At 38.9% G+C, this 14466-nt stretch overlaps 2 protein-coding genes across 3 annotated transcripts in view; both read right to left on the bottom strand.

Annotated features, from left to right (window-relative positions):
• mapk8ip2 (mitogen-activated protein kinase 8 interacting protein 2) overlaps positions 1-4560 on the bottom strand; it is a 28470-nt gene extending 23910 nt beyond the window's left edge. Inside the window, exon 1 of the mRNA XM_078256815.1 lies at positions 4149-4560. Coding sequence (XP_078112941.1) covers positions 4149-4213 — 65 coding nt within the window. The 5' untranslated portion in view covers positions 4214-4560. The remainder of the gene's footprint in view (positions 1-4148) is intronic.
• A 2019-nt stretch (positions 4561-6579) lies between these two features.
• On the bottom strand, positions 6580-12827 carry LOC144522044 (zona pellucida sperm-binding protein 3-like). 2 transcript variants are annotated; one of them, XM_078256814.1, is made up of 9 exons: positions 12211-12827; positions 8742-9092; positions 8497-8615; positions 8172-8275; positions 7888-8065; positions 7678-7795; positions 7499-7581; positions 6905-7422; positions 6580-6701 (listed from the first exon to the last, which is right to left on the bottom strand). In XM_078256814.1, exons 1-9 carry the CDS (start codon positions 12217-12219, stop codon positions 6637-6639), a joined length of 1545 nt encoding a protein of 514 aa, XP_078112940.1. In that variant the 5' UTR covers positions 12220-12827; the 3' UTR covers positions 6580-6636. The 2 variants fall into 2 exon arrangements, with proteins under 2 accessions (XP_078112940.1, XP_078112939.1); XM_078256813.1 differs by having other exon boundaries at positions 8742-12827.
• Positions 12828-14466: the final 1639 nt, after the last annotated feature.

The following is a 14466-nucleotide window of genomic DNA, read 5'->3' as shown; positions in this document are numbered from 1 at the left end:
ACCATTATAGTAAATTGAGTCTTTTTTGGGTTTAGGACTCTTTGTCAGACATAAGAAGACATTGGAAGATGTCACCTTGGACTCTACAAAATAGTGATGGACTATTTTCTGATGTTTTATTGACCATTAATTAAAAAAAAGTTTCATTCATTACTTCCACAGCTAAACCTGATACTGTATAGCTACTCCTTAAATAACCCCAGTGACTCCAATCAAAACGAATACAAATGCCTATAAAGTTGTATATATGTAAAACTAGTACAGTAGAATGGATGTCCATAGTCAAAAAATGAAATAAGACAAAAATAAGAATCTGAGAAGAAAACTGATAAAAATATTAAAATAGATACAGATACAAAGGGGGGGGGTCGGTAGGGTGTCGTCTGTAATTAAGCTGCCTTTCAACCATCAGCACCTGCTCCACGGTGACATCATCATCTTGAAAAGCCAAGGACATTTGATGTGGCTGCTTCTGACTCGTTAACGCGATCAATTTCCCAGGCTTTTCACCCACCATCAGTAATGTAGAGACACACCCACACACGAGTCATACATTTAACCTAATGAGGCACTCTCTGTTGTCTGTGTCAGATCCAAACCTGATGCTAACGCCATCTTTGAACCAAAGGCGGACATGATGCATCTCAGAGCTGATCATTTCATGTTGATTTGTCTGTATTTTGGATTGATGAAGTCATCCGATGTAAAGCAAATGCTGCTGATAGGAAACATTCATTGGCGTCATACTGATGGAAAACAAGTCACATTAACTGCTTAAATATGATGACTGGAAAAACACAGCTGTAGCAACAAGCCACTGCAAAGATTGACATGTAAAAACATGCCAAGTGTTGGTTGTACACAGAGTGTGAGAGAGAGGGAGAGAGAGATGAGATACGGAAGACAGCATGGGGGAGGCAGAGATGGTACGCCTAAGCTAAAATGAATCTGTGTTTGAGTTAAGCCTCTTACCCATGGTAACCATACCCACCATTCACTGGGGGGGTAGTAGGGGTTGTAGAAGTCTAGTTTTAAAATATAGAAGTACTATGATTGAATACAACTGGGGTTTGACAGAATTATATCAATTCTGAATCTGGAATCAAATGATCTTCTGAATCTGGAATCAAATGATCTTATCAAATCAAAAACGCTTTCAACTCCTTTGTTGAATCTAGGGCTGCAACTAAAGATTATTGTCATTACTGATTAATCTACCAATTATTTTCTTGATTCTTTAGTTACTCAGAAAGAAGTGAAACACGTCCATACCAGTTTCCCAGAGCTCAAGGCAATGTCTTCAAATTTCTTGTTCTGTCTGATCATCTGGGGAAATTCTAAATAAAATCAATGTATTGTCGTGGAAGACTATGAAAACCAGGAAATACTCCTACTACATTTGAGACGCCGTTACCAGTGCATTTTTGCCATTTTGCTTAAAAAATTATTGATTGATTAATGATTAATCAATTATCTAAACAATTGCTGATATATTTTGAGTTGATCAACTAATTAACAAATTGACTAATCATATACAGTGTAGTTGAATCCATTTAGATTTAGCTTTCATCCATTTTAAGCTCCACAATTTATTTAAAAAAAGAAATGTTTTGAATGAATGTTTACATTAAAAATACAAAAGATCATAAATAGTCAGTAGGTGATTTGTTGAAGCTAAACACATTAAACCATCTTGAAACCAGATCCAAAATGGAACCTGCTTTCCGAACCCAACCCTCCCGCATACAGCCTAACTCCCCCCAAAAATGACCTCTCACCAGTCTGCATTAAGAATGCTGCCTTAGCAAATTTACAACAACAATCCTTTTACAAAATGTAATCAATGAATTCTAAAGTATGGGTCATTGGTACCTTAAGTCCCACATTTTGATATATCAGCACATTAGTTTTAGGTTTCAGCAAACCACAGCAGGGGTTTATTTACTTTAATCATGGCAGACCTGGATGGAGTTCTTTTCTATATAAATATAGTGTATCTGTAAGATAAAGCCTTGATGGAAAAATGAAGTATTGATTACCTAACTTCACCATATGAAACCACGTCCCTCATTTTATGTTGTAAATGAGTACACTCACATATCTCAACAACACAAATTAGAGGTTACATCAATTGAAAAGTGCACCTGATATGCAGCTGATATGTACCTTTTAAGGTTTGTTTTTTCAGTGGAAAGATTGAGAGGGCAGGAGAAATTATAGTCTGTCATACATTTCTGCTACTCAGGAGAGAAAGATGGGCTCACTTATGGATTATGTTGCCCATTGGAAACAGTGTTTAAGGTTATGTAAGGCAGATTACTGTACCACACCATCACACCACTGGTGGTTTTACCCATGAATCAGTTAGACACAACAACACATAGACACAACATAAACATACTGGAAGGAAAACACACACACACACACACACACACACACACACACACACACACACACACAAAACAAATGGACCCATTACTAAATGAGCAATGTACTTACATTAAACAAATCTACATATCTGGACATTTCATCTCCTTATGCTCCAAATACTAATATTTCATCAAAGTTAATTATTGGTATTCACAGTCAGAAATCATGATTCATAGCTAAACAAATAGGCATAATATGTATGCTCTTGAATGTACAAATTATTCAAAAAAATCAAGTGCAATAGAACAGTCTCAACCCTTAATATAGTGATGCAAGCAGCTGCTCTTTACATGTCATCTGTAAACCTGGCTTTATTTCTGAGCACTGAGAAGTAAACTAAAACATCAGTAACACAATATATCAGCAGGTGAAAAGACTGCATAAAGAAAAGAGTTACCCCTACTATTCCTCTAATAAATAAAAGATTAATAAAGACTAGCTCACTTTAGCTGTTCACCAATGCTATTATTGATGCAATGGCCAAAGCTTGGCTCTATGCTCTGAACTAAAAAAAAAAACAGGCCTATTGATCTGATATGATCCATCCATGAGATGAAGCTACAGTATGTAACTAAATCCCACATGAGTGCATGTTGTGGATATAAAATCCACTGGGACTTGGCTTGCTAATGTGATTGCATTCTGCGTTCTGTTGGGCATGTGGAGGAGGACACAGGGGCAATGAAATGTTGTAGCACTATATGCATATGTGCAAAGAGGTGCTCTAAGCAACATCAAATGCATACTTTTACAAATAAAAATGTAACAATAGTATAGCAAGACATTTACAACATTTTACAAATAATTGTTAATAGGATTTCTTCTACTGTATTTGGTAACAGAGATGAAGGCCTTTTGTCGTAGTAGACGTGACATTATTGCATATGGTAATGGTATTAGAAATACAATATATATCATGTTTCTGGAACATTTTCCAATCTGCCTCAAGGCATAAGCAGATGTGAATATTGCAGCAGCCTCCACACAATTTCATCCAAATCACACCAAAGTGTTTCATTACTCCACATCTTACCAGGCCTAATTTACATCCAAAAAACAATTAAAGAAACCCCATGTCATGTCGTTTAACCTAACATGGACAACCTTAGAGAGAATACTGTGTCACTAATTCTGCACAAGTTATTGATCTCTACCAGCCAGTAGAATCCCACTCACAATTGTGTTTAGGCAAGAAGAAAACGCAAGCAGATTTGTCGTATTGTGTGTCGCAGAGGTCACATTAGAGACGTTTGAAACAATGTCAATATCAGTAGACTTCCGTAAATCATTGTTCAGCAACATGCCCTTGCCTGGGTTGGACTCAACAGGGCGTGGGCCTCACACAGAGAATGCGCAAGGCGGGTGCCCATGTCGCGACATCTTAAGATCAATCATTTGTCATCTAATTTACCATTTGCTCATCTTCACACTCGAAGAATAATACAAGTTGTCTTAAAATAGTTGTCTTTAATGAAAGAATCAGCTCCAAAACACAAACAACCGGCCCTTTTTAGCTGCAGGTCTATCGCAGGGAGGCAGCAGCAGGCCGGCAGGTTATTCAAAATATCTACTACCCATGGTAGGGAATGTATTTTATTGCAGTCATCAAAACAAAACGGATACATATGTTTATCACCTTGAGTGTCAGTTCTTCCACTCATCAACCGTGAGCATCGTCCCCCATTATCCCCCACACTGTCGCTCTATGTAGCTCTTACCTGCAGCCAGGAGGAGACAAGGAATGGAAAGTGGATAGGGAAAACATCTCAGCCCTGTCCGCCATCTTCTTCCACAAATGACTCAGAGCGACTGCAGAAAATCACGGAGGGGAGCGCAGTCCATTCACAATCACAGGGCAGAGGACAGACGCAGCCGTGGACAGAGGTTTCTCTCCCTGCGGCCCCACAGATGCCCCCCTGGTCGCAAGCCTTCAATCAGACGAGCCTGCTCAGCAACATCAAATCTGCAGTCAACCATCCACACAAGCAGATGGGAGGGGGTGTCAAAGGAAGAAATGCTCTTCGGAGACAGTGCACAACGCCGTGAAAATTAACATACAATCCTGTTCCCCCCCGATACGCCCACGCGAAGCATAAGCGCGCAGTATGTGACCGCAGTCCGTGTTTTTCCTCGCCAAATGTCTGCTGCTGTGATGCTGCCTGTGTCACACAACGGATAGGGGCCAGCAGTGCGGAGACAGGCAGAGACAGAGGAGGAGGGGGTGTGGAGCAGAGACGATATAACGTCAGTGGTGCCGATACCGTAGGCCTATAAGTATGCTGTCCTGAGTGGATGCAGGCACAGCTTGAGCCTGCAGGCTCGATAAGCAGAAAAACAGTGACGTAGAAAAACTATTTTCGTAAAGTGTTTACACTGACATTACACTGACAGGAAAACAAGCAGACAGAGCAAACGTGCTTTCCAAAGTTAGGTCCGGGGACCACTAGAGAGGTCCTTTGGGGGGGATCCAGGGGTTCCCCGGAAAATACTTGCGTTTCAATGGCCTATTATTCAAGCCACTGTTGGTAAGATGGACTATGGTTTATTGTTTAGCTTTAGTTGATTTGTCCTCCATCCCGCTTGTGGCAGTCAACTTGAGACAGAAAAGAGAAAGTACTGCCAGCAGGAGAGCACAGTGCTACAGAAAATTAACCAACAAACGATAGGCATATGAGCAAAGGCAGAAAGCATGGCATATGCAATGGTAAATATTGAAATGAAGAACTGGCAAATTCTCAGGGCAAAAAGGAGTACAAAGTGCCAAAAAAATGCACAGGTAAGATACAAAACATATTGGGGACTGTTTTAGTGTCACTGTGCACATACGGTATACAGGCTATTTAACACAATACACGCCACTGTGCAGTGTGTATATATTTGATTTATTATGAAAATAGTAATACACATGGTCTAATACAATTCCATGTAGGGTATTATGGAAGGTCTAATCACATACAATCCATATATTTATTCTATTTAACCTGACATGTAGGCTATCTCAAATGTATAACTTTTGTAAGTAGAATCACTATAATAAGCCATACAAACATCTTAATACTTTTCCCCCCGGAAAACACTGTCGTTCAGATAAAAACACATACTGTATATGCTAGGTATATTTTGAATTGAGATTGGCGTTGGTTTAAGATGATCAGAGGCTGAAGGTTGCCCTTTTCCTCCATTTGTATTTATCACTGATTGTAGATTGACAATCAATCAGTGAATCACACCTCAGACTTTAGGCGGTATCATGTGATATTGAGCAGGCGCAGTGTGGAGCTGTTTACTGCCTGTGGTGCTGAAGTGTATATGGCTAAGCTGCAGTTTACCACCTGTGCCACACGGGGGCGGTAAATGTCCACTCACTCACTGAAAAGCTGACAGAACAAGTGCAATTCTATTGTACGGTGGCCGACAGGGGCAAACGCACTGCAACTTAATAAAACACGCAAATAGACAAAACACAAGCAAATTAAGAAAACACATGCGCAGCATTTAGCAAACGCGCTGCAAATACACACAACACAACCAAATCTGCAAATACAGAAACAATGCATATTACACAACGGAAGTTCTCCAGGGCTCTAGGGGGAGCACCATGTGGAACAGCTTGATTTTCGGGGAGAGAACGCTCTGCCTTTTTATTACCAGGAATTTACAGACACGTCTCTTCTGATTGAGTATCACCTGTGATGCATTTGTTTTCGGGGATTGTATGCTTTTCTTTTTGCATCGTTTCTGTATTTGCAGCGCGTATGCGTATTTGGTTGTGTTGTGTGTATTTGCTGCGCGTTTGCTAAATGCTGCGCATGTGTTGTCAAATTAATGAAGGTGTTTTCTTAATTTGCTTGTGTTTTGTCTATTTGCGTGTGTTTCATTAAGTTGCAGTGCGTTTGCCCCTGTCGGATACTGTAGTATTTCCCCCCTTACACTTAACAGGATTCACTAAGTTATTCAAACAATAAACAGTGATGAAATGGAGGGTAACACCCATTACAACTTTAACTTTTACCAAATGATTTTCTTATTTATTCTTACACTTTAATTGTGTTTTGATAGCCTATGTTAAATGTTGATCAAGTGAGTAAATATGGTTACTTTGTTTAAACTGAACTATTATCAAGAAGCAATTGAATAACATACAGACAGTTATGAAGTAAGGAAACTTTTTTATTCTGATGGTCATAACCATGGCAGGGACTTCAGTTAAGTGACCACCTTCTCTCCAATGGGGATGGGACCCAGGGTGACATGACCTTCCCATTCGAAAACTAAGGAAGAAAGACAGAAGACGTGTCATAGTATGCACCATTGTGGTTGTCTTACAACACAGGCACACATACAGTACCAACTTGTGATAGTGGCAACATAATATCAACTCTGATAAAAATAGTAGTGTAATTTAATGTGTTGACTGTTCAATTTTCCTCATATAATATCACATTAATTAGACAATTAATTTTTTTTAACAAACTTTGTCTTTGGGAAACATCCCGAATGTTTCTCCAACGAATATTCTTGCTGCCGCCAGCACCAGTTGAGCTGCCGCCGCCAACACCAGTTGAGCCGCTGCTGCCAGCATCAGTTGAGCCGCCACCGCCGCCATAACCAGTTGAGCCACTTCCATAACCAGGTGAGCTGCCGCCATAATGAGGTTTGCCGCCGCCATAACCAGTTGAGCCGCCACCGCCGCCATAACCAGTTGAGCCGCCACCGCCGCCATAACCAGTTGAGCCGCCACCGCCGCCATAACCAGTTGAACCGCTGCCAGCACCAGTTGAACCGCTGCCAGCACCAGTTGAGCCGCTGCCATATTGAGTTGAGCCGCCGCCATATTGAGTTGAGCCGCCACCGCCATAACCAGTTGAGCCGCCACCAGCGTGAACTCCACCACCTGGAGGGAAAGCTGGTAAAACTACACCAGATGGTGGTCCAAATGAACCAGATTCACAGGAGCCACAAGCTGCATCAACTCCGCTGGCCTCCTTCCAACTAGGAAGAAAGAGAGATGCAAGCAGTGAATACCGTATCACACATAATCACACTTTTTTCACACATGCAGACTCACCTATTGATGTAGGAACAAGCTCTATGTGTAGCATCGATGCCATTGTTAGCAGATGTCGCTTTCAAGTGGCAGGTAATGTAGAGCTGTTGGAATAATAGAGGGTTATTATTAGATGTTTTTACGCAGCATTGGATGTAGACTATAGCAGAAAATATTAAATCAGTCTTGAAGATGCTAACCATTCCACTGGCAACACCCTGGAATCTGAAGGCTTCCAACTGGAACTGAAGCTTGTTGTCTGCAACGCGAGGCATGAACTTAGAGACAGAGCCTGTGATCCTAGCATCGACCAAACACCTGCATGCGGAGAAACATTAACATTAGTGATGGACTCAAAAGTGTTTGTGATCATGTATTCTCACTGTACAGAAAAAATTCAATTAACTCACCCAAAGTTATCAATAAAGGCATAGCTAGGGGTGGAGGTCACGTCAGTTGACAGAGTAGCTACGCAGCTATCCACATAAACTCTGAGCGGCACATGGAAGAACTGCTTAACGGTAGCCTGAATATTTATAATGTCTCCCAGGAAATACTGATAGCTTGGCCTCTCATTTTGCCAGTCATCTGTGCAAGGAGATAATGACATTTTAGCATTGTTGACAAATATATATTTCAAATCACAGGCCCAGAGAAGTTAAAAATTGCAGATAAATCGTTTTTTTTAACTCACCCATCATGAGTTTCAGGGTGAAGTATAAGAATTCATCTGCCACCATAACCGCAGAGAATGGGATCCACAGGGGGTCAAGAGCAAGGCTGCTCACATTTTTCTTCCTGAATGATTAAATGTTCATTACAATGCAGACTAAAGTAATTTTCACATCAATGTCCATCTGCTGTTCGAATAAGCTAATCAGATTTGGTGAGCTATGGTTACTGGATTTGCTTAGGTCAAGGGTAATGGATTACATATCAGTTTAAGATCGTTATGTTGTATAATGTTATTTATTTGTTTGTCTTCGTATTGCCACACCTTTCACATATAGTCTACATACCTTGGGTAGTGGCACTCCACAATTACAGCAGCTTGGGTAGTCCTCACCACAGGAGCAATGCCCAGAGGATGGGGAACATAGTTCACAGTGAAGCTGTAGATGAGGGAATCTTCTTTCATCTAGTTGAGATATAAATATTATATATAAATATATATTGCAATAAAATAGCATCATACATGAACATATTTTACCATAGTTTGACTTAATATTCATTGCAGTGTATTATTTTGGCATCTTCAGCTTACCGTTAATGTGCTTTGACAATCTTGCAGTGCCACTTCAAAAATCAACACTTTAGCAACAGGGTCCTCTGCAACAGGAGCACAGTTTCCCAGGAAAAGGTCGGCAGGGTTGATTAACTGGCCAATCCCAAACATGTCCTTCTTGACTTCGACATGAGCAACCTTCTCTTTGCACTCAACAGCAACAGTTGCAGCAGGAACAGGATATCTCAGCTCGAAAGGCACCACGACTGGGGCAACAGATGGGGCTACTACAGGGTATTTCCAGTTGAGTGGCTTCTCAAATGTATGCTTCGTCTGTTGTGGGTCGTGAGGATTTTTTTTCACTGCCGTTGGGTATGCAAGTGCTGATTGCTTGTTAGAAGGAGGGTTCCATTGAGCATTGCATAAGCTGACCAGTACCACAAGGCACACTGCAGTACACTTCATCACTATGGCTTCACAGCAACAAATTGCATACACAAGTTCACTAGATGCTGTAGGGAAGGTGGGCATATGCACCTGCTTTTATAGTACAGTGAGCATGTTTACTGCCATTACATTCCTGCCCTTTCTGTTGGCCATTACCCATCAGACCTTAGCCAATTAAATCATTGCAGCTGCAGACCAAAATAGATGCCTACAGCTCTGACATGGCATCTTTAGCTGGGTTTAGATTATTCATTCTTTTAATGCATAAAATGTTACTGTGCCCAGAAATAACCGCCCATGTGCTGAAACAAATCAATCTGAGGTTAAAGTACCAAATTAAATGAAAACTGTAATAGCATCATCAGGTTCATTTAAAAGTTATCAATAATTTTTCTTCAAGCAAGTGAGAAAAAAATATATAACTATTTGGCAAACATGCACTTAAAAAGTAGTGGCAACAAACAGTTATGTTGACTCTGGGTTAGGTCTACCTGCCCTCAACATGTCAAACTTCAGTATTTTGCCAAAGTACATTTTGTGAAAGGCTGAAAATCAATATGGCTCCAGCCTCCTGCCAGTGGTGGAAGAAGTATTCAGATCTTTTACTTAAGTAAAAGTACTAATACCACACTGCTCTGTAAAGTAAAAGTCCTGCATTAAAAATGTTACTTTAGTAAATGTATCTAAGGATCATCAGAAAAAATTACTTAAAGTATTAAAAGTAAAAGTACTCAATGCAGACAAATCCTTACATTTTAGAAACTGGAAACGATCAAAACAGTTCTGTCAATCAACTAAGTGTTTACACTGCTGATTATTTCAGCTGTTGTTGAGTAGTTTAATTTATAATAAAACATTGCAGTTTATAAACTATTACATTTTTATACTCCAGTGTTAGGTTTCCCTTCTGGATGTGACAATAGATTATCCATACAAGGACCACGTCTGTGAACTGGTCAGATTTAGTCTGTGAACTAGGTCAATAAGAAAGACAACGTCTGTGAACTTATCAAGAGACAGATAAATTCTGGATTTAGCAAGGTTTACCGAGATTAAACTACACCGTAGTGAAAAGTAGCTGAAAAGTGTTTTTTTTTTTTTTTTTATCATTTTACCTGCACTTTGATGTTTTATAGATATATGTAGATATTCACAGCTGCTTTATTGTAAAAGGATGCGATGAAGGCGATGCGTTCATGGACCTCATTACCAGCTCGGCCCTTTCCGTGTCGGCCAGTTCTGCGGCATTCCTACTCTGTCTATGGGTGTCGAGAAGGTGAATCTACCCTCCCAAGATGAGGTCGATTTCCCTTTCAGAAGAGAAGGGGCCGGCGCCAGAAACCAGAAGCAGCCCCAAAATTGCCATCGCCAAACTCACAAGACTCCATTTAAATATACAATACTTTTAGCGTGAATAGAGCCAGCATATTTTTACCAGAAAATGGGTGAATTAAGGGTTTATTTTAACCAAATCAGAGTGTTGATTGTTGGAACAGTGGAAAGATGAACCCACAAGGCTTTTAATAGTTTTATTTTTGTTTCTGTCGACGTTGAATGAAGTGTATTTCACAATGATAAAATTACTTAAATTGAAATGGTCTGGTGGTGAGTCTGGTGGGTTTGACGAAAGTGACTTGGGTCTGTCTGTTTAATTAAATGTTTATCTAATTACTCTTTCGTCTTGAGTATGCTTATGTTGTGTCATCATAATATAAGATATTGTTATACTGTAATGCTTCATTGAAAGTGAAAAATGACTTTCTTATATTCTTTAATGAGTATGATGCCGAATTGTTCTATAATTATATGTCACATGTTTGTAAGAATTTAAAAATAGGCTAAAGTTAAGAAAAAAAAACCTGTGTATTTTAAAAATGTGTAGCTCAGGTCTTAGTACATAATACATCCATGAGCTCACCACTGAGATGCTGGAACAGACTTTCACTTGCAAAACGGCTCCAGGGCTCCTAGTAGCCAAAGATATATTACATCCGTACTGGTTTAGCAGCACCAAATAGGTTATATATTTTCAAAATATATTTTTTAGAACTTCTTTGGCAGTACCATTGACAATGACTGGGAATTGTTTTAGGGCTTTATCTGATAACTTTCGAAACAGGCAAATTCAATTTATTTCCAATTTTGTTGTACATAGTCCTATTTCAATCAAAGATAGGCTACTATTTATTCCTCACAATTAAGATATTTTAATTAATCTTAAACTAAGATAGGACTATGTTACTCAAAATGCAATTGCAAAGTCAATATATCAATTCAGACTAAACAAGAGATAGTCTGTTATTATTTATCCAAATTAGTTTTATGATTGGCCTATTTTAACGTTCATATGTTAATGATATATTCATATTATCTTTCTGAAGGGTCAAAATCCAACTGAAGGCATCACAAATGTGAATGTAACTTCAACACAATTGCAGGGCAGAAAAATAATAGCTTTACTAGGACAGAGACCGCTACGTCAAACAAACCTCATCTGTTTTCTCTGTGTCATGGGCAAGAATCTTTTTTTCCAGTAGGCTATTTCTCTGAAAATTTTACTTTGCAGATATCTCCAAAATTCATTCATGTGATGATTTCTGTGATTCAATTCTAGATATCTTAAAAGGAATTTTAACAAGAAAAACTATTTTGGGAAATATCTTGAATTATTATTCTTACACCCTTATGACTTTTGTAGATATATAAAATCTAATTATTAGGGCTGTCAATCGATTAAAAAATGTAATCTAATTAATTACATACTCTGTGATTAATTAATCGAAATTAATCGCATACATAATTAATGGTGCCTGAACCGATACTTTTTAAGAAAGTAAAAAAAGAAAAGAAAAAAAAAGGGTACTAAACAACAGTTGGTGACATTAAAGAACGGCTTGTTTATTGCTAAAGCCATATGGTCAAAATGAAATGTTTAATAATAATGTATAACAATAACAATAACTTATTTCACTAGTAAATTGCTGTTGAACGACAAAAACAACCACCAGATGGTTAAGGACATTTACAATAACTTCAAATGCACCACGAAGCTGTAGTTTACCAGTTTCATTGAACGCACCGTCTGTGTTGTTTCTCCGACGGCAGCTACAGATTGTTACCAAAGCCCGTCTACGGAAAGCCGTTCCACTCCCTATTCAGCCCCATTGTACCGAATTTGGTTGCAGTTCCACCAGAGTTCCACTGGGGGTCATCGCGGTCCAGTGCTAAATGAATGGGACTCTATGGAGCTAGACGGCTAAATGTGTCTCTTTCGCCTGATTGTCGTTGAGAAATCTCAGATTTGATTGTAGTTTTTGCAAGTTCAACATGGATTATAGGTCAAAAGTTGAATGAACGAGTACTTGTGTCCTTTCGATTTCTTACAGGTTGAGTTGTTGTTTCCCATAACACGCTAGCATTCTGCTAATGAATGCTGATTGGTCAGTGAAGGACTAATTACGATCGGAGATCCCGCTTGACGGCATCCAAAGCAGAACCAGAATGTCAGAGTGAATATTTCGGCGTGGTCTTTAAAACATTAGAAAACCTCTTTCTAGCACGTGTATTAACAGGGAGAGCCTAACCTGTCAGCTGTGTTGTCGATGCTTCGAGAGAACAAAGGAAGCGACTCAGAGCTTGCCGTAAAGCAGTATCTCTGGCCGTATATGTGTATGACGTCATTGACATTTTAAAAGGCTGTTTAGAACAAAAAAGCCACTTTAAAAAAATCTAACACCCAGCAGTGTGTATTTTCTTAGCCTCCCCTTTCAATTACAACATTCAAATTACTAGACAAAAAATGATATCCTGAGAAAAGTGGATTTAGAGGGGTATAGCTCCATAGAGTCCCATTCATTCTGCACTGGCCTGTGAGCGCCCCATATATAGAACTCTGGTGGCACTGCAACCAGTTCAGAAGTCGGAAGTAATGAGAGAGTGGAACTTCTTCCCTTATTAGAAATTCTTTTACAGTCTATGATTGTTACATACCGGTGTTGAATCCTTAGCTGTCAGCATTGTAACCGTGTTTATCCAGCTACTAGCTAGCGGTAGGCTAACGTGAGCTGCTGTGGAGTATAGTGTTAACTAGCGTCACGTGTAGCGGTGTTTGTGTTGCCTGTATCGTCTTCAGAGCATCAGAGAGAAGCGCAGACATATCAGTGGCACCAGATTTCGGTAGCCAGGGTTGGCAGGAAGAAGATTTTTACAAGTAAATGTTCCAATTAATGATCCAGGCAGCACATTCTCGTCTCCCTCCTTCATTTTACAGTCGAATGGTGGCTAGAACGGCTCCGGGTCAATATGGAATGGATTAATCTGCGTTATTTTTTTTAATGCGTTATTTTTTCTCAGATTAATTAATCGAAATTAACACGTTATTTTGACAGCCCTACTAATTATTATTAATTTAAGCTTGCCATATATTTTTTTAAACATTTATATGATTCCAGAATACTCCAGATACTCATAACTTCTTTGTAGATAAAGGAAAATGAAATTATGTTTTAGTTTTCCCTATAGTCGTAACTCCAGTTCAAGAGATCTACAATTTCATTTTGACTAAAATTTAACTGCAAATATCCAAAAGGATAATTAAAGGTGCAATATGTATTACATGTACTGTATTAAATGGCTATGTTCAGAAAATTGTCTGACTTTTGTGCGCAGAAACTCGAGTGAAAATAATTACCTCTTCTGAAGAGTCCATTATGTTATTTTAATCCGCCGTGTCCTCCTTGGCTACAAGTAACTGTGTGGAGGAGGGGGCACTTTCTTGTGTGATTACGGAAGGCTTGTATCATGTGGATGCAGTAACAGTGGCATTATCATTACTTAGAAATCCTCATGGAGGCGACAGAAACTATGCACTATAGCTTTAAGATATCTTCTAAGAAATCAAAGATATCTTCAAAGAAATTAAAGATATCTTCAATAAAAAACTAAGTTTGAGTTATATAACAATGGAGATATTTGAAAGTCAAAGGTTAACTGTAAATATTCTAAACAACTGTTTGGACATGAATATAATGATAAATCTGAGACTGCACAAATCTGTCCATGTTCAAATCAAAAGTCAAAACTCACTTTTTTGAAACTGCTTTTTATGTTTAATTAACAGTAGTGTGTTATATAAAAAGGTTGAAGGAAACTTTATCATGGTCTACATTTTTAGAAAAGTAAAATATACTTAAGATGATAACAGGTATTTGTTTTGTCTACATGAAGGTCTGCTGCATAAATACAATGTGACCTGCACATTGTAGGTCATGCAGACCCTGTGAAGGTTTTTGTGGAAATTGTACAAACAAGCTGTTAT

Source organism: Sander vitreus, chromosome 8 (assembly GCF_031162955.1).
Source record: "Sander vitreus isolate 19-12246 chromosome 8, sanVit1, whole genome shotgun sequence".
Lineage (NCBI taxonomy): Eukaryota > Metazoa > Chordata > Actinopteri > Perciformes > Percidae > Sander > Sander vitreus.
Note: the sequence above shows the minus strand (reverse complement) of the source record. Positions and strands in the feature narration are given on the sequence as shown.